At 34.9% G+C, this 21,126-nt stretch overlaps 1 protein-coding gene across 2 annotated transcripts in view; it reads right to left on the minus strand.

Moving 5' to 3' along the window:
• Positions 1-296: 296 nt before the first annotated feature.
• The window catches only part of LOC129278998 (beta-arrestin-2-like), a 31,339-nt gene continuing 10,509 nt past the window's right edge, over positions 297-21,126 (minus strand). Inside the window, exons 8-12 of one of the 2 annotated variants that reach the window (XM_064111093.1) lie at positions 20,280-20,381; positions 19,465-19,565; positions 17,278-17,323; positions 8,459-8,536; positions 752-2,831 (exon numbers count right to left, since the gene is read on the minus strand). In XM_064111093.1, coding sequence (XP_063967163.1) covers positions 2,723-2,831; positions 8,459-8,536; positions 17,278-17,323; positions 19,465-19,565; positions 20,280-20,381 — 436 coding nt within the window. In that variant the 3' untranslated portion in view covers positions 752-2,722. Of the gene's footprint in view, positions 2,832-8,458; positions 8,537-17,277; positions 17,324-19,464; positions 19,566-20,279; positions 20,382-21,126 lie in introns of both variants that reach the window. The other variant, XM_064111094.1, reaches the window with a different exon arrangement.

Raw genomic sequence — 21,126 nt, forward strand, 5'->3', positions numbered from 1 at the left:
GGGGTAAAATACATAAAAGATTTTGAAGAAACTCCAAAGCAAGGCAAGCGAGCTTTATGAGATTATTTATGATCACACTTTTTGGTGAAATTAAATTTGTGAATAATTTTCAGTAAAAAATGCAAGTTTTCAAAATTCCGGGGGGGGGGGGGGGGGGGGGGGGGACTGTCCGGTCCCCAGCTTCAAACGGCCATGGGATCATGTGTACCTGAAAAGGAATTGGGTAGACGTGATTTTAACCTGTAGGAGTTGAGTTGTGAAGACGTTTGGACCCCTGACTCCTAGATTTTTTTTTCGGCAATCCGTTTTCTATGTTGCTCCATATTACATTTTCTGATGCAATATGCCATTCTGTGAAATGTTTAAATTTATGCATTAAAATCACTGCCTTTGAATTGTTTCTATGGAATACTTCTAGGGGTTATCGTGGGGGGGGGGGGTGGAGAAAATAAACCAAAAATTATTTTTATACACCAGTCCCATTCACATTTCCTTTGCCATGATATACCAATGTATTCCTTAATCAAGTTTGGCCTAAATTTTTAAAAATAAACACCGAGCCCTCCCTGACATAGCATATCTTCCTTTGCTTCAATCAAAGGATGAGGTGATTAAACATCACCTAAAAAAAACTTTCATTCTGTATCTAAAATGGTTAAAAGCATAACAAAGTCAATGCATTGCAAACTTCGACAATTTCAATAAATACAATATATCAAACATGAACATTTTTATTGTTTTTTTTGCAAATACGATGCATGTGCGTAGGTAAAGGTATTTGCCGAGGATGGAATTCTTGTATCACGGTTAGTAGTAGCAAATCAGGTGCTTACTGCAGCAGGGCAACCACAAGATTTGCAATCAACTGGTGATGATTTGCAATCGATTGGTGATGATTTGCAATCGATTGGTGAAGATTTGCAATCGATTGGTGATGATTTGCTATCGATTGGTGATGATTTGCAATCGATTAATGATGATTTGCAATCAATTGATGATTTGCAATCGATTGATGATGATTTGCAATTGATTGATGATGATTTGCAATCGATTGGTGATGATTTGCAATCGATTGGTGAAGATTTGCAATCGATTGGTGATGATTTGCTTTCGATTGGTGATGATTTGCAATCGATTAATGATGATTTGCAATCAATTGATGATGATTTGCAATCAATTGATGATGATTTGCAATTGATTGATGATGATTTGCAATCGATTGGTGATGATTTGCAATCGATTGGTGAAGATTTGCAATCGATTGGTGATGATTTGCAATCGATTGATGATTTGCAATCAATTAATGATGATTTGCAATCGATTGATGATTTGCAATCGATTGATGATTTGCAATCGATTGATGATGATTTGCAATCGATTGATGATAATTTGCAATCGATTGGTGATGATTTGCAATCGATTGGTAATGATTTGCAATCGATTGGTGAAGATTTGCAATCAATTGATGATGATTTGCAATCGATTGGTGATTATTTGCAATCGACTGATGGATGATAGGCAATAGACTGCAATTGATTGCTGATAACTCGCAATCAATTTGGTGATGACTTGCAATTGATTGATGATGATTTGCAATCGAGTGATGATAATTTGCAATCAACTGGTTATGATTTGCAATCGATTGGTGATAATTTGCAATGGATTGATGATGATTTGCAATCGATTGGTGATAATTTGCAAACCATTGATGATGATAGGCAATCGCCTGCAATTGATTGCTGAGAATTTGCAATCGATTCTGTGATGATTTGAAATCGATCACCTTCTGGGCCCATATTCAGAAAACACTTCTACAAAAGCCAGTTGCCAACAAGCTTTAACAGGCTATAGTACATACTTATTTGACAACGGGATTACGAGCTAAGGGGGTGTTCCACAAATTGTGAAGATTGACTTGGTATGAACTATGGCAACCCATCAAATATGCCAATTTCTTCACCATTTATTTGTATGAATAAGAGTGGTCACTCATGTCCAGCCCATGGATAGTAGCGCGCCTTCCACGATTCAAATCAAATCACACAGAGTATAAAATATGAGTGGTTACAAAATACATTTCACGACTGAAGTGGCCATATTCATTTACTCCACAGTTTAACTCATCCTTGAGTTACAGGAATGACCAGATTCCCTGATAGCAATATTTAAGTCCAGCTTTGTCTAGGTTTTTTTAGGAAACGAGTCCAACTTAAGGTAATCTTAATCTCATTATAAGCAATGGGTCAAGTCTGACTTAAGTCAATTTTGACATAATGGATGACCGTATTCCTATAGGCAATGAATTAAATCCAACTTAAGACATTACAGACAATAGGTAAAGTCTAAGTTAAGTGAATATTCACCTTACAGATGACCACATTTGTATACATATATTTTGTTTGTTTGTTATTTTCACGGCTTTTCAGTCAATTTTGACTATTTAAGCCGCAAAGGTAAAGGTAACTTAAATTCAACTTAAGTGAATCTTATTTCATTACAGATATTTGATATGTCTAACGTAGGTAAATTTTAACCTTATGCATGACCAGATTCGTGTAGGCAATGGATCCAATCCAAAAAGAAAAGTAAAATGTCAACTTAAGGTCAACTTAAGATAAAACCAACTGAAGGTCAACTTAAGTCAATCTCAATTTGTTGTGAAACACCCCCGTGGTTTTGATGCAATTGTGATGCTGGGTTGGAGGGTCCAAGACTCCCTCCCTCAGGCCTCTGTTCCTTCACCCTCTGTGCCCTTCAGTCGCAGTCTGGCAAAATCCTCAAAGATCAGATCATCATCCTCATCCTCCAGCTTCTGCTGCACGTCAGTACCACTGTGAAAGGACAAAGGTCAAGATGGATTAAAAAAGTAATAATGAGAATCTTGCTGATGCATTTCAAGTTCAAGTTTATTTTCCATTTCCATTATCAACATAAGCAAATACAAATCAAACATACATTATAAATATAAACAAATACAAAAGAAATATGATAACAATGATTACAAATCAATTGCAGGTTCCAAAATATTTGTAAAATAGTTTTAACACAATCTGATATGGAAATGAGGGGATCCACTAAAAAGCATTGCTTGTAGAGCGTGGATCCCCTAAGAAAGTATATTGAACATTTGAGAAATCGGACTCATTTGCAGGTGTAAATACAATAAGTTGAAATAGAATATTGGAAATAATAAAAAGATGGTGAGTAATAGCGAGAAATGATAAAAAGATGACAGATGACATTTCACATTTTACATGTAGATATTCTCCTGTGCTTTGTTACATTAAGTGTTACATAACCATATAAACAAACTTAGTCTATGGTTGTTACAGGACAATATTTGCAAGCAATTTCAAATGTCTATCACATTTTAAAGTTGAAAGATCAATTTCAGCTGTACATATATAGCAAGTCGGTTTACACTCCTTGCAAGAAACAGATCTGCAAATCAAGAGCAAATTTGGAATAATTGCAAGACTTATGATTGATTGTAAGTTTCTTGCTACACCTCATAAGCATCTCATAACCATACAATAACAAAACAAGCATTAGCTGCCTTTGGCGGGAATCCTGCTCAGCAATCTTATACATTCCGATCCTCCAATTTCTGAATCGGAAAAAAAAACCTTGCTTGGATCAGCAGGTATATTTTGAAATCCAACTTACTTGGCAGCCATGACCATGGTTTGTCAAATTTTGTCTGTCAAATTTTCTTTTCGATGTGAAAAAAATTGACTGATTTGAATTGAATGACTGATAAGGCATTTAACAATTAATTGTATATCTATCAATGGTGGTAGCCATAGTAAAATACAATCAATGGCTAATTAATATCAATATTTACATGAATTTAGGAATGACTGCAAATATAATTTGTTTAGTAATCAACAAAGGTGGTGCTTCATCAAGGCCTGTCACATTGTTCTGTGCAAGCGTTGCCTGTGACTATATTTGCTACCTACAGGTCGCCGGCATTGACAGTATCTCACATGTAGTTGACCACAGAAGCACACGCAAGTCTGATTTGCATGCAGAAAAGTTTTGTACATGCTCAAAACATTGTTGCGGATGAGTTGCGGGTTATTACCGACAGCTCATCTAAAAGGCTTGCGCAGAACGATGTGACATGGCCTTAATGTTCTTTGTAAGTTACTCATGCCTTTACAGATAAATGACTAGTGGCCCTCTCATGCAAAAATGAGAGATTAAGTATCACACATTTTCCATTCTAACAAAATGTGAATGGATCACCTACATCAAGTTTTGTAAAAACACTTTCCTGTATTCTCAAGTCGGGTTTAACTTAAACTATGGTCTAAAGACGTGGTTTAAGTATGGAAAGCCAATAGTGTCATAAATCTCTAACAGTAGAGTTTCAGTGTATCAGCTCATTTTTCTCTCAAATCATTCCCCATAACTGTTTGTGGAGGATAAATAAGTTGTTTTCACCATCAAAGACCCAGGAAACCTACAAATGAAACCATCAATTAACACCAAAATACACTCAAATAAATGATGGATCTTAAAATAGCAAAATTAAAACAAAAGAAATTACAGATATGAACTTGAACAATTGTAGTACTATACAGGAACTCCATGAGAAAAATACACATAAAGGTAACATGTATACATCAAACACCAGATAACATTTAATGTGGAAATACGAGTATGTGAGATTATTAAATGAATGAAATGAATGATATATAATATATTACAACAAACCCAAACAATTGACATTGTGTGTCTGCGAGCAGATGGTGGGGACATGTGCAATCCCCTTGCAACGTTTTGCAATAGATATATTTAGAATCGGTGTTTGAAGGAAATTTGCCGAATTAAGGGAAATCTGGATCAGTTTAAGATAATTTTCTGAAAATGAAAAAAATCCAGGAAATTCTGGGAAATCAGAAAAATTAAAATCAAACATATCAACTTACAATATTCATGTTACATTTTTAAAATTGTTTGCCTCATAGGTACATGTAGCTCAAAACGTTCTGCTTGCGCTCGCATTTTGTAATTTGTTGCTATTTTTAAAAAGTGCATTCAACAAAAAAGAATAAATTCCTTGATTTTGGTTACTTGGACCAAGTTTAGGCTTGCTCCGTTACTGTCCGATTTTTGATAAAAAAATAAAATTTGAAAATTCTAGGAAATGTCTATCAATTTAAGGAAATTTGAGATTCAGTTTTGGGATCTGTGGAAACAGTGTTTGGAATGTTAAAGCCTATGTTCTGAACTCTTGACCCAACATGAATTATGGTCTAAATTTATTGCGCAATTTATGGGTATCCAAATGGGACACAAATCCCTGGCAGAAGAAAATGAATTTATAAGCACAGTTTGCTTTTGAGGGCACTTGTAAACACTGATTTGACATTTAAACAAGTGGAATGCCTCTGGCCGTCTCACCTGCATCACGCGATTCAATATAGCAGCAGTGCTGATTTTGAAAACTACTATAACTCGCACAAGATGTTCAGTGATACTTGGTTACTCTTATTTCCACGTTTTATGAACTAGACCAATACACTTATAGAGATATGATGGCAATTCAACAAATACCCCCAACGTGGCCAAAGTTCTTTGACCTTACATGACCTTTGACCTTGATCATGTGACCTGAAACTCGCACAGGATGTTCAGTGATACTTGATTACTATTATGTCCAAGTTTTATGAACTAGACCAACACACTTTCAAATTTATGGCTGTAATTCAACAAATACCCCAATTTGGCCAAAGTTCATTGACCCTAAATGACCTTTGACCTTGATCATGTGACCTGAAACTTGCACAGGATGTTCAGTAATACTTGATTACTATTATGTCCAAGTTTCATGAATCAGATCCATAAACTTTCAAAGTTATGATGGTAATTCAACAGATACCCCCAATTCGGCCAAAGTTCATTGACCCTAAATGACCTTTGACCTTGGTCATGTGATGTGAAACTCATGCAGGATGTTCAGTGATACTTGATTAACCTTATGTATAAGTTTCATGAACTAGGTCCATATATTTTCTAAGTTATGATGACATTTCAAAAACTTAACCTTAGGTTAAGATTTTGATGTTGATTCCCCCAACATGGTCTAAGTTCATTGACCCTAAATGACCTTTGACCTTGGTCATGTGACATGAAACTCAGGCAGGATGTTCAGTAATACTTGATTAACCTTATGGCCAAGTTTCATGAACTAGGTCCATATACTTTCTAAGTTATGCTGTCATTTCAAAAACTTAACCTCAGGTTAAGATTTGGTGTTGACGCCGCCGTCGCCGTCGGAAAAGCGGCGCCTATAGTCTCACTCTGCTATGCAGGTGAGACAAAAAATCTGAGCTGTTAGGTACCATTTGTTGCCTGTATCTGTGTGATGTTGTAAGAACAAGCACAGTAATAATTGCACCAAACAATCATTATTTAGTGCTTTACGAAAGTGAAAATAAAGTTATTAGAAAGAACATCCAAATTTCTTTCTATATACTAAATGTGTTACATTCAGACTCCCAAAGACATAAAATTAATTTACATATGTGAACTGACAAAGTGGTACAATGACTTTGTAAAAACATTAACTGCTCACTGCAATCGCTCTTAAGTTGGCTATGAAGGGACCAGTAAGTGAGAAGTCATGATTTAAAAAAAAAATTGAAGTAAAATCTACTTTACGTGCCCCAAATTATTTACAAATATTGCCAACCTGGAGTTTCAAAATGACATTTCTCACTCCTGACAGGGTTAGATTTTTCCCAAGGGATTCTGTTTTACCTGAAGCGCAAAGGGATGTGGGGGAAAATACCCTCACGTGGGGGTAAGAGAGCTTTTCTTTGTGGGGGGGGGGGGTTGAAATGTTTTAACAGATAGACTAGGCAATATCTATTTGTAGTATGTAGATTCGCCATCAAAGTCTGTAATGACAATGCTTGCTGCAGCTCTGATTAGTCTACATCATAAAAAAATAAATAAGTGCATGCTTCGTTAAATAATGAGATAAACACAAGCACAAACATCAAGCTAATCGTCACAGCTTAAGATATGCATACACATGTTAGCTCTATCAAAATAGACTCATTCTATTATTATCATTAAACAGATGCTTAAAGCATTTCAGAGCAAATAAATAACAGGAAATAGAAACAGGAAGCAAACCTAAACAATGAATAAATTAAAGGATAAATGAATTAATACAGAACTCAAATAGAATCTAAAAAGGAAAAAGCCTTCTCATCTATTGCTTCACACATCTGGAACTACCTCCCTCCTTCGCTCGGTGAAATTGACAGCACTGAACTCTTCAAATTGTCTCTCAAAACTCACTTATTTCAGCAGATGTATAGTAATTAGCTTAATTGGATGAGCCTGCACCTATGAGTGTTTCTAACAGAAATATGGCGCAATATAAATGCAGTGGATAAAGGTGGGATAGGGTCATGCTTGATGAGATCTTTTAAGGAAGAGAACGTCAAGACGGCATGAAACAAACAAATCCAGGGCATCGTTACATAAAGTCTAATGTAATGGTAACTTTGACATTATAATTACCAAGGAATCCTGGGCAGTATTCTGAACATTGTCTTTTCTCCATATTTTGTCTTTACTCAGAGATATGACAGAATCGGTATTCTGGTGGATGTCATAACTTTTGTCTCTTCTCTTAAGCGTGCACCAAAAATATGCAGCTCGTAAATGCGCATAATCACAAAATACAAGCAAAAGATACATGTATGACAAATTTATGACAGGGTCTAGCAGTCAAAAATTTTGTCATATCTTTTAGTACCCTACCGAATAAGTCAAGCAAACAATGACATTATTCAGATTAGATTGTGGTATTAGTTTCACTCATCATTCATGACTATTTTCAAAAATATTTTTTCATTCCACAATGAGTTAGGCCCAACAAATTAATTCCTCTTTTTTTTCTGTCTTCCTTTTTCTATCTCTCTTCTAAAAATCGTTCACAGCTCCCTGTACCGCTTTGTAATTAAGCGCATCAATATATTACGCGCAGTTGCACAATGCCAGCTACTGTATTGAGGATATGCCATTGGGCCTTCCTATTGGTTAAAAGGGCTTCCACTGGGAACTAACAGGGATTTTGAATGGCTGGCCTCTGAAAAGATGGGCGGGAACTTAGAGAGATATGACAGGGAAAAGACAATGTTCAGAATACCAATTTGTGACAGTCATAGTGGTGTTACATCTCGGAGAGAAAGAACAAAATTTATGACAAAAGTTATGACAGTAATCCAGAATACCATCCCCGGATTCTGGCTGCAGAACCTAATACCATGACAATTTATACCAACTTGTGATAATTTATGCAACGGGAGGTCCCCAGTAGTGCATCATTCATGAAAAATTAATGCGAAACCATGCAACTAAAATGGAATGAATGTTGTGTGCTTGATTCATGCAAAAAACATGTTCCAGAACTATAGAGGGCGATATGTACCTGCCCTCACTCGTAGCACTAAGGCAAAGCGTCCTGCCAACGCAGTATTTGTCAGACCGTCCATTTGGATCGCTATTCCTTCAAGCATGGCACAAGGTGAGTGGGAGTTTGGCGATTGGCATGGGGTATGGGGGGTAAAGAAGCAGTTGGGAAGAAGGGTAAGAGACAGAAGAGAGGGGCACAGTGACATGACGAGAGAAGGGAAATACATATGAGAGGCACCGTTACATGTTTAGAGAGGGGGACAATTGTGAGAGAGGGGCACAATTACATAATGAGGGGCACAATTACATGATTAGAGAGGGGACAATTACAAGAGAGGAACACAATTACATGAGGGGCACAATTACATGATTAGAGAGGGGGAGAATTACGAGAAAGGGCACAATTACACGATAGAGAGGCACATTTATATGAGAGAGGGGCACAATAATATTATGAGAGGGGCACATTTATATGATGGCGGAGGGGTAGAGAGGGGGCAATAGTTTGGGGTAAGGGTAAAGGTAGCAAAAGAAATTAAGAAGCATTTTGGGTTAAAATGACAGCCAATGTCTAATGATTAAATATGACAAAGCAGGTTTATGGTATGTGCAGAATTCGGTGTGATGAAATGCGACGCTGCTACAAACATTTTCTTCACCACATGGTATCATAGTAGAGCGGATTAGCCGAACAATTGTGCAAATTATGACTAAAGCATGAAACTTTCACAAGTATTAGTATATGCCGTAAGATTTATTTTAAAGATGGGAGGTAAATTTATAAATGCCATTTTCGGCCGTTGCCATGGCAACGGATTAATTTCTCCAAAATAACATGCATTCCCATGTAAATGGTAAATAAACATGATATAGATGACCAAAATGATAATTTTCAGGCTCCCAATTGAATACATATGAAATTTAGAAATATTCAAGATCATCAAGAAAGTTCCAATTGGTCCGTTGCCATGGCAACGGCTTGTTTTTTCCCCAGAAAAATAAAAAAATTTATTAAAAAAACGTTGTAGAATATGATTTATCTTTAATTTCCCCTAACTTTACTGTGCTTATCGAAGATATTTTGGTTGCTAAATGTGTAAATTACATCTCAAGCCATTGCCATGGCAACCAAATAACATCTAATTTACAAAAATAACATGTTTGACAAGACAATGGACAGGTGGAAAATACAAATGTAATTAACTTAATCTGTATGCTTAAGATTTGACCCCCTCATTTGAACAAAAAATACAGAAAGTGTTCTGCAGGAGTTCTTTATAAAGATAAAAATTAATGTTGCCTTGGTAAAGCTTGAATTAAATTTAAAAAGAAACAATTTTGCAAAGGACCCGTTGCCATGGCAACATCTTATTTCCCTCTAGAAAAGTAAAAATATTGCTAAAAATGTAAAATACATGTACAGTATCATCATCATTCCATTTTCCCTAATTTCAAGGTACTAATCGAGATATGTTTGTGACTAAATTTTATAAATATAACATCTTAAGCCATTGCCATGGCAACCAGATAACATCTAATTAAAATAAAAAAAAACATAGATGATAAGCTTATGAACAGGTGAACAATACAATAAAAATTAACATGTACATATGCGTAACGTTTGACCACCTCAATTAATTTAGGGGAAAATAATACAGTCAGTGTTCTGCATGAACTAAATTAGAATGATAAACATTGATGTTGCCTTGGTAATACTTGAATTCAACAATAAATATCAATATTCAAAATGGCCTGTTGCCATAGCAACAGATCATTTAGTACCAGTTTTGATTAAAAAAAGGGACTGTAGAATCTGATTTTTCTTGCATTTCCCCTAATCTTTGTGTGCTAAACATCGATATGTTTGATGCAAAATGTATAAATAACATCTGAAGCTATTGCCATGGCAACCAGATAATATCTAATACAAAAAAATAGTGATTTGGATGACAAGATTTTGGACAGGTGGAAAATACAATTACAAATAACTCAATATGCGAAAGGTTTGGCCGGTCATTTAATTTTGAACAAAAATTTCAGTAATAGTTCTGTATGAGTTCATCAGAATAATAAAATTATGTTGCCTTGGTAATACTTGAATTTAATGATAAATATTAGTGTTTCAAATGTCCCGTTGCCATGGCAACAGCTCATTCCCCCCAGAAAAGTATCATCTTTGATAAACAAAAAAATTGTAAAATCTGATTTTTATTTCATTTGCCCCAATTTTAGGGAGCTAAGCATATATATGCTTGCTGTAAATAAATAAATAACATCTTCAGCCATTGCCATGGCAACCAATTAAGATATAATTTTTAAAACAAACTAACACAGTTGTAATGATAATGGACAGGTGGAGTGTAAAGTAAAGATTTACTTAATCTACATAAGGTTTGACTTTGACCAGTCATTAAGTTTTGAACAAAAAATACAGTAAGTATTCCGCATGAGTTCATTAGCATGATAAAAACTGATGTTGCCTTGGTAATGCTTGAATTTATTGATATCAATGTTTACACATGTATGTTCTATTCCCATGGCAAGGGTCATTTTATTCCCCCTAAAATACCATCTTTGATAAAAAATACCTTGTAGAATTTTATTTTCCATTCAATTCTACTAAGCTTTGGGTGCCAAACATACACGTACATCTCTGTTGTTTAATGTATAAATAACATCTTAAGACATTACCATGGCAATAAAATAACATTTAATTTACCAAAAAATAACATGGCTGACAAGATAATGGACAGGTGGAAAATACAATGAAATTAATTCAATATGCGTAAGGTTTGACCTCTTTTAATTTTAAAATCACATTAAGTGTTATGCATGAATTCTAACGATATGTTGATTTGGTAATGCTTGAACATAATGATAAATATCATTGTTGCTAATCGCCCTTAAAAGTACAAATTTTGATAAAAATAAAATGTTTATTTTATTTCCTTTTCCATTGTTTGAGGGTGCTGAACATAAATATGCTAAATTATAAGCACAATCTTATTTCATTATATATACATGGCATCGAAATAAGACCTACAAAAATCATATCAGACTTTTTGGGGCTCAAATAAATTCCCGAAACTCTAATTTTGAGGCTGGTCAATTTCGTTCAAAGTATTCGCAGGCTGCCATTTTGAAAAAAGCGTCTTGGTGTGATTTGTGCTTTAAGGCCGTTCATCATATCAATATATAAGGGGATTATAGGCGTTGATAAATCAAAATCAAAAGTCTATCTGAGGAGTTGACATGGTCTTGAGCTCCTAATCAATGTAAATACAGTAAATCAACTTTTACATGGAAATCATTAAAATTTTGCTTTGTCTGACTGTTTTAGCATAATACTTGGCTCGAAATTTGATGGCAAAGAATTATCAAATATCATCTGCTAGTACGCATTTTAATTACTGCATATATCAGAAAATTGTTACTTTTTGAAAATTCCCATCATTTCTTGAAAATTGCTAAAAATTCAAAAAATTCCTACCATATTCCCGTTTATTCCCATGAAAAGATTCCATCAAGAAAATTCCCGGAAATTCTGCAACCCTACTCCCCCCAAAAAAAAATCATTACCAAGAAAAAAATAAAGAGAAAGTGAAAGAGAGATGGATAAGATATGATTATTTTACGAATACTATACCCAAAATCTTTTACAAAATTTTATTTTTGTTAAAAAAAAATGAAAAATTTCGAAAGTTTTACTCTTTCGCTGGGCTAGCTGACAACTTTTAAAACTAAATTTTACTCAATACATCATATCTGGACCCCTCAAAATTACACTACAGATTTTGACAAAGGAGATTTTGAAATACTGTGATAATTTTTAAATTAACATAATTATGAATCTAATCAACATGAAGTATAATCTATTCACTGCTAATTTTACATAATAAGTAGACTTATCAAAATATCTAAATTTTTTAAAATACCCTTACTGGTTGAAAGGTTGAAAAGAAAAATTAAGTACTCCAGGGTAACAGGAAAATCCAAGATGGTGCCCTCACTGGCTGCCGTAGGCTAAATATCCACAACTCATCCATTACTTGATAAAATGGCTTTAATTTGTTTTTTATTCATTGGTTATTATCAAGGATCAATAGTACATAGGGCCAAGTTACAGGGACAGCCAGTGGTCTGGAATGTCCAAAAACATAAGATGGCTTCAAAAAAATGAATCTAAAAAGGTTGCTGATACCTAAAGCGGACGTAGCTCATTTCAATTTGGCCTAGGGGAAGTGATTTTGACTTTAAATCATTGGTTTCAAGAGTCTAATAATATTAGGACAAGTTACAACGACAGTCAAGTATGTCCGAAAATCCAATATGGCTTCCGAAAATAATTATAAAATGGCTGCTGGTACTTAAAAAATGAATAGCTCATTTTATATTCACCTGTGAGATATGATTTTGGTGTCTAAACTATGATTTCAAAGGCGAATAATACATTAGGACAAGCTACACGGACAGTCGGTGGTCTTGTATGTCCAAAATTCCAAGATGGCTTCCAAAAAAGATATAAAACAATGTCTAATGTTGCTTACAAATTAACATAGTTTGTTGAATATCTGTCTGGGGAATATGATTTTGGTGTCTAAACCATATTTTAAAGGGTCAATTAATGCATTAGGACAACTTACAAGGACAGTCGGTGGTTTGGTATGTTAAAAAACGCAAGATGGCTACAAAATGGGGTCTAAAGTTGACTGTTGTTACTTAAAAATTGGCAGAGCTCATTCTATATCCGCCTGTGAGATGTGATTCTGGTGTCTAAACCATATTTTCAAGAGTCAAATATAAATTAGGACATAGTTTGCTCAATATCTGTCTGGGGAATATGATTTTGATGTCTAAACCATAATCATAAAACCATGGTTTAATGCATTAGAACAAGTTACGAGGACAGTCAGTGGACTGGTATGTTAAAAAATCCAAGATGGCCTCCAAAATAGGGTCTAAATTGACTGTTGGTACTTCAATATGGACATAATATAGTTCATTAATAATATACATTGGGGATATGATTTTGGTGTCTACACTAGTATTTAAAAGGGTCAAGTAATACTGTACATTTGGTCAAGTTGAAAGGACAGTCAGGTGTCATTATTGTGTCAAAAAATTCAAAGATGACTTGAAAAATGGGGGTTATAATATTACTAAAAAATGGACACCTGGGGATATTATTTTGGTGTCTACACTAGGGTTTCAAGGATCAAATTATACTTTGGGACTGGTTGCAATTGTCCATTTTGCCTGAAAATCCAAGATGGCTTCCATAAATGGGTTCTAAAATGACGACTGTTACTTTGAAGTGGATGTAATATCCACTTGTGAGAAATAAGTTTGGTGCCTACATTCAAAATGCAAGCAGGTAAGAGTTGGCAACAGCACCCATTGATGTAATTTTAGAATCTACCTTGGATTTTGGACAAAATTGATAACTAACCATCCTTGTTACTTGTCCTAATGTAATAGTGGACCCTTCATACCACAGTGTAGACACCAAAAATGTTTCTCACATGTTGATGTTGTATGAACTCAGATAATTTCTGAGTGATATAAGTCATTTTAGATGCCATTTTGAAAACCCTCTTGGATTTTTAGGAAAAAATTGACAACTGGATATCATTGTAACCAGTCTAAACATATTTTTTAAACCTTGAAACCAAAGTGTGAACACCGAAATAATTTTTTCTTGGTGGATTTTAAATGAACTATGTCAATTTTTAAGTAACAGACTCCGATTAGACTCCAATTGTCGGAAGCCATCTTGGATGTTTAGACACACTGGATTACTGACTGTCCTTGTAACTTGTTCCAATGTACATGATGTATTTACTGACTTTTAAAACCATGGTTTAGATATCAAAATAATATGCCCTTGGCATATATTACACGAAATATGTCCATTTGTTAGTAACAGGAGCTATTCCATTTTTGGAGGCCACCTTGCATTTTTTGACAAACTTGACCACTGACTGTCCTTGTTACTTGTCCTAATGTATTATTTGACCCATTTAACCATGACATAAACATATTCCAGGATATCAAACAAACTACTTTTTTAATGCAGCAACAGCAATTTTAGACTCCATTTTTGGAAGCCATCTTGGATTTTTTTATATAATGGACAACTGACTGTCCATTCAACTTGTCATAATGTATTATTTGACCATTGAAACCATGGTCTAGACACCAAAATCATATATCTCAGATTGATAGGAAATTACCTATATGTCCATTTATATATCAACAGCCACTTCAAACTCCATTTTTGGAAGCCGTCTTAGGGTTTTGGACACGTCAGACCACTGGCTGTCCTTGTAACTAGTCCCAATGTACTACTTCACCCTTAAAACCATCGCATAGAAACCAAATTAAGCCACTGAAATTAGATGTTATTTGGTTGTCATGGCAATGGCTTAAGTTATTTGTACATCAACAGCAAACATATCTATGCTTTGCACCCTAAAATTAGGGGAAATTTATGACAAAATGCAGATTTTAAACTGTTTTTCGATCAAATTTGGTGCTTTCCTTGGGAAAAAAGAGTCGTTGCCATGGCAACGGCCCATTTGCAACATTGATATTTATCATTAACTTCAAGCATTACCAAGGCAACCTCAAATTTCATCATTCTAATGAACTAATGCGAAACACTGTAATCTTTGTTCAAAATTAAATGACTGGGTCAAACCTTGAGTTAATTGATATAAATTGCATTTTCCACCTGTCCATTATCATGTCAACCATGTTATATTTTTTCAAATTAGATGTTATTTGGTTGCCATGACAATGGATTTATATGTTATTTGCATGTTAACAGCAAACATATCTATTCTTACCCTAAAGTTAAGGGAAATGAATGAAAAATCAGATTATACAGTCCTTTTTTTAAATCAAAACTGCTTATGTTCTTGGGTAAATGATCCGTTGCTATGGCAACAGGCCATTTGGAACATTTATATTTATCGTTGAATTCAAGTATTACCAAGGCAACATCAATGTTTATCATTTTAATTAGTTCATGCAGAACACTGACTGTATTATTTTCCCCTAAATTAGTTGAGTAGGTCAGACCTTACGAATGCACATTAAGTTAATATTCATTGTATCTTTCACCTGTTTTTAACCTTATCATCCACTTTTTTAAAAAATTAGATGTTATTTGGTTGCCATGGCAATGGCTTAAGATGTGATATTTATAAATTTAGTCACAAACATATCTCGATTAGTACCTTTAAATTAGGGAAAATGGAATGATTATCATACCGTACATGTATTCTACATTTTTATCAATATTTTTACCTTTCTAGAGGGAAATAAGCTGTTGCCATGGCAACGGGCCCTTTGTAAAATTGTTCCTTTATAAATTTGTTCAAGCATTTTCAAAGCAACATAATATTTTATCTTTATAAAGAACTCCTGAAGAACAATTTTGTATTTTTTGTTCAAATGAGGGGGTCGAAACTTAAGCATACAGATTAAGTCAATTCCAATTGTATTTTCCACCTATCCATTGTCTTGACAACCATGTTATTTTTGTAAATTAGATGTTATTTGGTTGCCATGGCAATGGCTTGAAATGTAATTTACACATTTAGCAACCAAAATATCTTTGTTAAGCACTGTAAAATTAGGGGAAATTAAAGATATATCATAATCTACAACTTTTTTTAATCAAAATTTTTATTTTTCTGGGGAAAAACAAGCCGTTACCATGGCAACGGACCAATTGGAACTATCTTGATGATCTTGAATATTTTTAAATTTCGTATGTTTTCAATCGGGAGCCTGAAAATTATCATTTTGGTCATCTATATCATGTTTATTTACCATTTATATGGGAATGTATGTTATTTTGGAGAAATCAATCCGTTGCCATGGCAACGGCCGAAAATGGCATTTATAAATTTACCTCCCATCTTTAAAATAAATCTTATGGCATATACTAATACTTGTGAAAGTTTTATGCTTTAGTCAAAATTTGCACAATTGTTGTGATTTTTGGAGCTAATCCGCTCTACTATCATGGTATATTGTCATTGAAATTTCCATGTCACCTTATTTCAAAATTAATTGTATGCACAGTACATATAAAAGCAAAACATTTTACATGGGATTAAATCTAAAGATATTAATGGGTGACAAAAAGACAAAGGGACGAAGAATGGAGAGACATATGACCTTATAACATAATCATTAACGATTAATTGTATGATCGACCTTGACAATTGCACATTATGGCTACTACAATCAATCACAAAAAGCAGCCCTTTAAAAATACAATGCAAAGTTTTGTATTACAAAGTATTGGTAAATGTGACACAAAAACTATCAATAAAATCAATTGTAAAAACCAGGTAAAGATCCTACTTTTGAACATGAATTAAAATAGAAAATAATTTAAACCTTCTATGCATTATATGATGATATATGTTGGCAATTAATGGACATTTTTTGCTTTGCAATGAGCCTCTTAATAGCAGAAAAAGTATAAAATTTGGCAGAATACATTATTCTAATTATTTCTCTGCAACACATGTTAAGAATTTTTCCTCTCTTGTACATGTATTATACTTTCACTCTCTTTGGCATAAATAAAAGGAATGCGAGAGACATCAAAATATTGTAAGAATGATTCAAATCTATGGTAATGACGGCTCTTTCAGTGACATGAAAACATCACAGAATCATTCAAAATGAAATGTGATTATAGAATAAACATTATTTGCTCTGAACACATACATGTATCAAGTGCATATAAAGTAATATATATGTAACTATGGTGTATCATTGAGGGAAAACGATAAAAACAACATGAATACTTACTTTGCATCAAAATTGATAAGATTTGTGTCAACTGGAACCTCATTAGCTGTATAGAAAAGACATAACAAGAATGAAAAAGTGCTTAATTAGTAAGTTTTCATAAGGTTTATATTTGGAAGAGTAACATTTTTAAATGGCAATACATAGCTGCCAACCTTAATTGTGACAATATCCTATTCTTCATTTCTTTTTAACCTAATTTCTTTAAAATTTTAAAAAACATACCAAAAACTCATCATTCCTAAAAGTTTCAAAAAAAAACTTTCCTTGGGAAATCCTATCATTGTCACTTTCCTCTTAAAATCCAACTAAAAAGGACAAAATCCTACTAACAGAAAGCTCTGGCAATATAACATTAAAAAAATATATAGAAGAATGTTTCAGGTTTGCTTTACCAAAAATTCGAATTTTCTTCTTATTATTGCCTGTAAATAAAGCAAAATATGGCTAGATTCAACAGCATAGAAAATACTATAATGCACATACATTTCAAGGAATGTTTACCTTTTTGCTAAGACATAAATCGATATCAAACTTTTCAAGTTGAACATGAACGAGGAAACATAACATTGAATATTATACAATTTGACCCCCCCCCCCCCCATTTCAATTAGATATACATTGTACCGTAAGTAACGGTGTATTAACCGCACCTTTTTCTCGGCGGGACAGAATCAAAAGTCGGAGGTGCGGTTTATACATGGTGACAGGTCTGAGCCAAGCCAATCTCGGCCCGATACCACTACTAGTTTACAACTTGCGTCGGGTGGCCGAGCGTAGCCGCTTGGGCCAATGCCGTTTAGAGGGGCATGAGCCGCGGGTTTAAAAGAAAAGCAACTATGACTACCGGTATCTGCCGTAAATGTCCCTCAAAGTTAGATTACTGTAACAAACGCACCTACCTTCATGAAACTGACATTTTGAATGGTGTGACTTTGTCTTTGTTGTCATTTATTAGTCAACGCGGCAAAGTTCAGATGCCGATTGACAATCGACCGAACAGCGCAGTGCGGCTAGCCGAATAAGACACGCATTATATGTAATGCTTATCGCAACGTCAACGTAAGCTGGCGCTTTACCTTTCCGTGGCTGTTATAATGTTTGACAAATTATTGGTATTATTTGACAATTTTGTGCCATGAGGAGGGAGGTAAACGGAAGAAAGTTTCTTTCATTTGCCTTTCCTTCATTTCTCTCTATCATCCATCAACTTAAAATCAATCTTCAATCCCCGTCTTCATTCCTTCCGACTATTCCCGCCCAGAGCTCCCATTGAAAATATGGTATACCGGTACTAGCATTTTTTTCCTATTTGCTGTCTGTAAGATACCGCCACACACGTACTGAGAACTACCGGTAGTGGTTCAAAGCACACAAGAAAAACACCTGAACAAAATCGCAAATTTCTCGTATCTTGAACCTTCCCATATTCCCGTGTCTGAAATTGATGTCAAGACATTGAATGCTAGACAGAATTCTGAAAGCAAAAGTGGGGCTGTGATGCAGGAAATATGGTATGAACGATCTTCTCGAATGGGTGAGCCCCCATGTTGATGCTGGTATCGGTACTTGCAATGAACACCGGTACCATATGTGTGTGTGAGGTGAGTGTGTAGTTGGCCAATAATGTCGGCAATTTGCAGATAAGTGACGAAGCGCTGATTTCCCATCATTTTTTTACCAGTAATACTTTGATATATTTTTTTTTTACATTTTTGGTTCTTGACTCTTTCTTAAATACGCATATTAGAGATAGAAAGTCAGTTTGATGACTTTTTTTTTTGGATGATGATTTTTTTTTTTTTTTTTTTTTTTCATCCGAAAATGGGGGGTGCAGTTAATACACGGGTGCGGTTAATACACCGTTACTTACGGTATGTATCTATAAAGCGCTTACAGATTAATTATACCCTGGTCATCAGATTCAACCTATCATTCCCACACACAATGTATGCACATCCTCCACTCCCTGGGGAGTATTCCAGCCAGTTGCCACTTGGGTGCACACAGTACTGTAAACTATTAGCTACAATGACTTTGAAATCCTTATGGGTACCCATTTAGCACCTGGGTCAAGAGTGGCAGAGTGTGGATTATTGCTTTGCAACAGGATTCTATGCCGGGTTGGGATTCGAACATACGACTCACTGATTACAAGGCCAGAGTCAGAACCACTTTGATACTCACTCTCTTTGTTTGTTTGTTGGCTAGGTGCGGGAGCCGGTGCTGGTTCCGGATCAACGGGTTTAGGATGAGACAGTGTGAACGGTAGCTCCACCGATAAGTCCCTGAAAATAAAAATTATAAAACGTATTTTCAAAATCAAGTAGCTTTCAACGTCAGAATCGCACAGTGATGGCTGCTATGATAACCTGTTAAGTAACTTTTAAGTTATCAATGAAAATCACTATTTGGAAATTAACGCTGTTCACGTTTTTTTGAGAAAATTGGACCTTCTTTGGATAGAGCAATTAAGAAAAACTATAGATGTTTTTTAAAGGCATGAGCCGATATTAGGTGAATTCTGTTAAAATTACATGCAAAATATGACACACGTTATGCAAGCATACAATCAATGAATCTATGGCTCAGACTTTAGTTCAGTATGATATCTTTTTTTTTCTTTTCTTTTGCTCTTGTAGCACATAATTGCAAACTAATGTTAGGTTTTGAAAAAGAGATCTATTGTTGAATACTATCAATTCCTTGCAATAATTAATATAAACTCTTCCCTTTTGTTTCTTTGGCTCTTAAAGCACTTAAAAGTATACTAATGTAATGTTTTTAATGTACTATTTATAACATCAATTGAATACTCATTCTTGCAAATCCAAACACAGACCTATAAACCTGTATACACAATCTATTTTCTACCAAGGTCCACATGTATGGAACTGTCTCCCTTAAATAGGAAATTCTAAATCATTTAATCTTCAAAAGAAGGAATTATAAATTTATGTTGGACATAAAGAAGATGTGCCAGTCTAATTTCTACTACTTACCCTGCGAAGTTAGATAATACTAGCTTGACTTTGACTTTGTACTTAACAAGGATTCCTAAGCTCTCTCTTTCTTTTTGCTTGTCATCTGTGTTTGGATTTAACCTGCAAAAAAAAGTTTGAAAGTGGGGATTTTTTTTACCTGATTGCTAAGAAAGCATGAATGCTTGTAAGCAAGCAACCAGAGGACTGACGGCTTAATGTCCTCTCCGAAGGACCTGGTAATGAGGATTAATGCCTTACCAAAGGGCACTAGCGCACCAAGTGGGAATCGAACCCGGATCACCGGAATACGAATCCCCCTGCTCTACCGACTGAGCTATCGCGCCTCCCTGTCTCCCTTAAAAAGATTTCACAATAATAATATGAATCAACATATATACAATAATAATAATAGTGATATATTTACCAAAGGTAGCCACTTCAGTTCCGAAAACTGTTCTCCCAGCAAGCCCTGCTATTATTATTACCCGGCTAAGCTAGGCTACCTATTCAGGTGCACACGGCTTTTTTAGGAATTACTTCCTGCCGGTACCCATTTACCTCACATGGGTCGAGTGCAGCACATTGTGGATGAATTATGTCACTTACGAGGAAACATAAACTTCACACATGAGGAATGAGGGATTTTTTTCTCTCTTCAATTTTAGTTAACTCAAGGTTTATTGGGTGCTACAACTCCTGCAAGAAACATGCAATTAAATGAAAATCTCTTCACATGTGGTCATTGCGGTCCAGAGGATCAGTCTCCCGACTTTGAAACAGAGAGTCGTGGGTTCAAATCCCAGCCATAGCGTAATTTCCTTCAGCAAGAAACTTGTCTAACTGTGCTGCACTCAACCCAGGTGAA

Source organism: Lytechinus pictus, chromosome 16, assembly GCF_037042905.1.
Source record: "Lytechinus pictus isolate F3 Inbred chromosome 16, Lp3.0, whole genome shotgun sequence".
Classification (NCBI taxonomy): domain Eukaryota; kingdom Metazoa; phylum Echinodermata; class Echinoidea; order Temnopleuroida; family Toxopneustidae; genus Lytechinus; species Lytechinus pictus.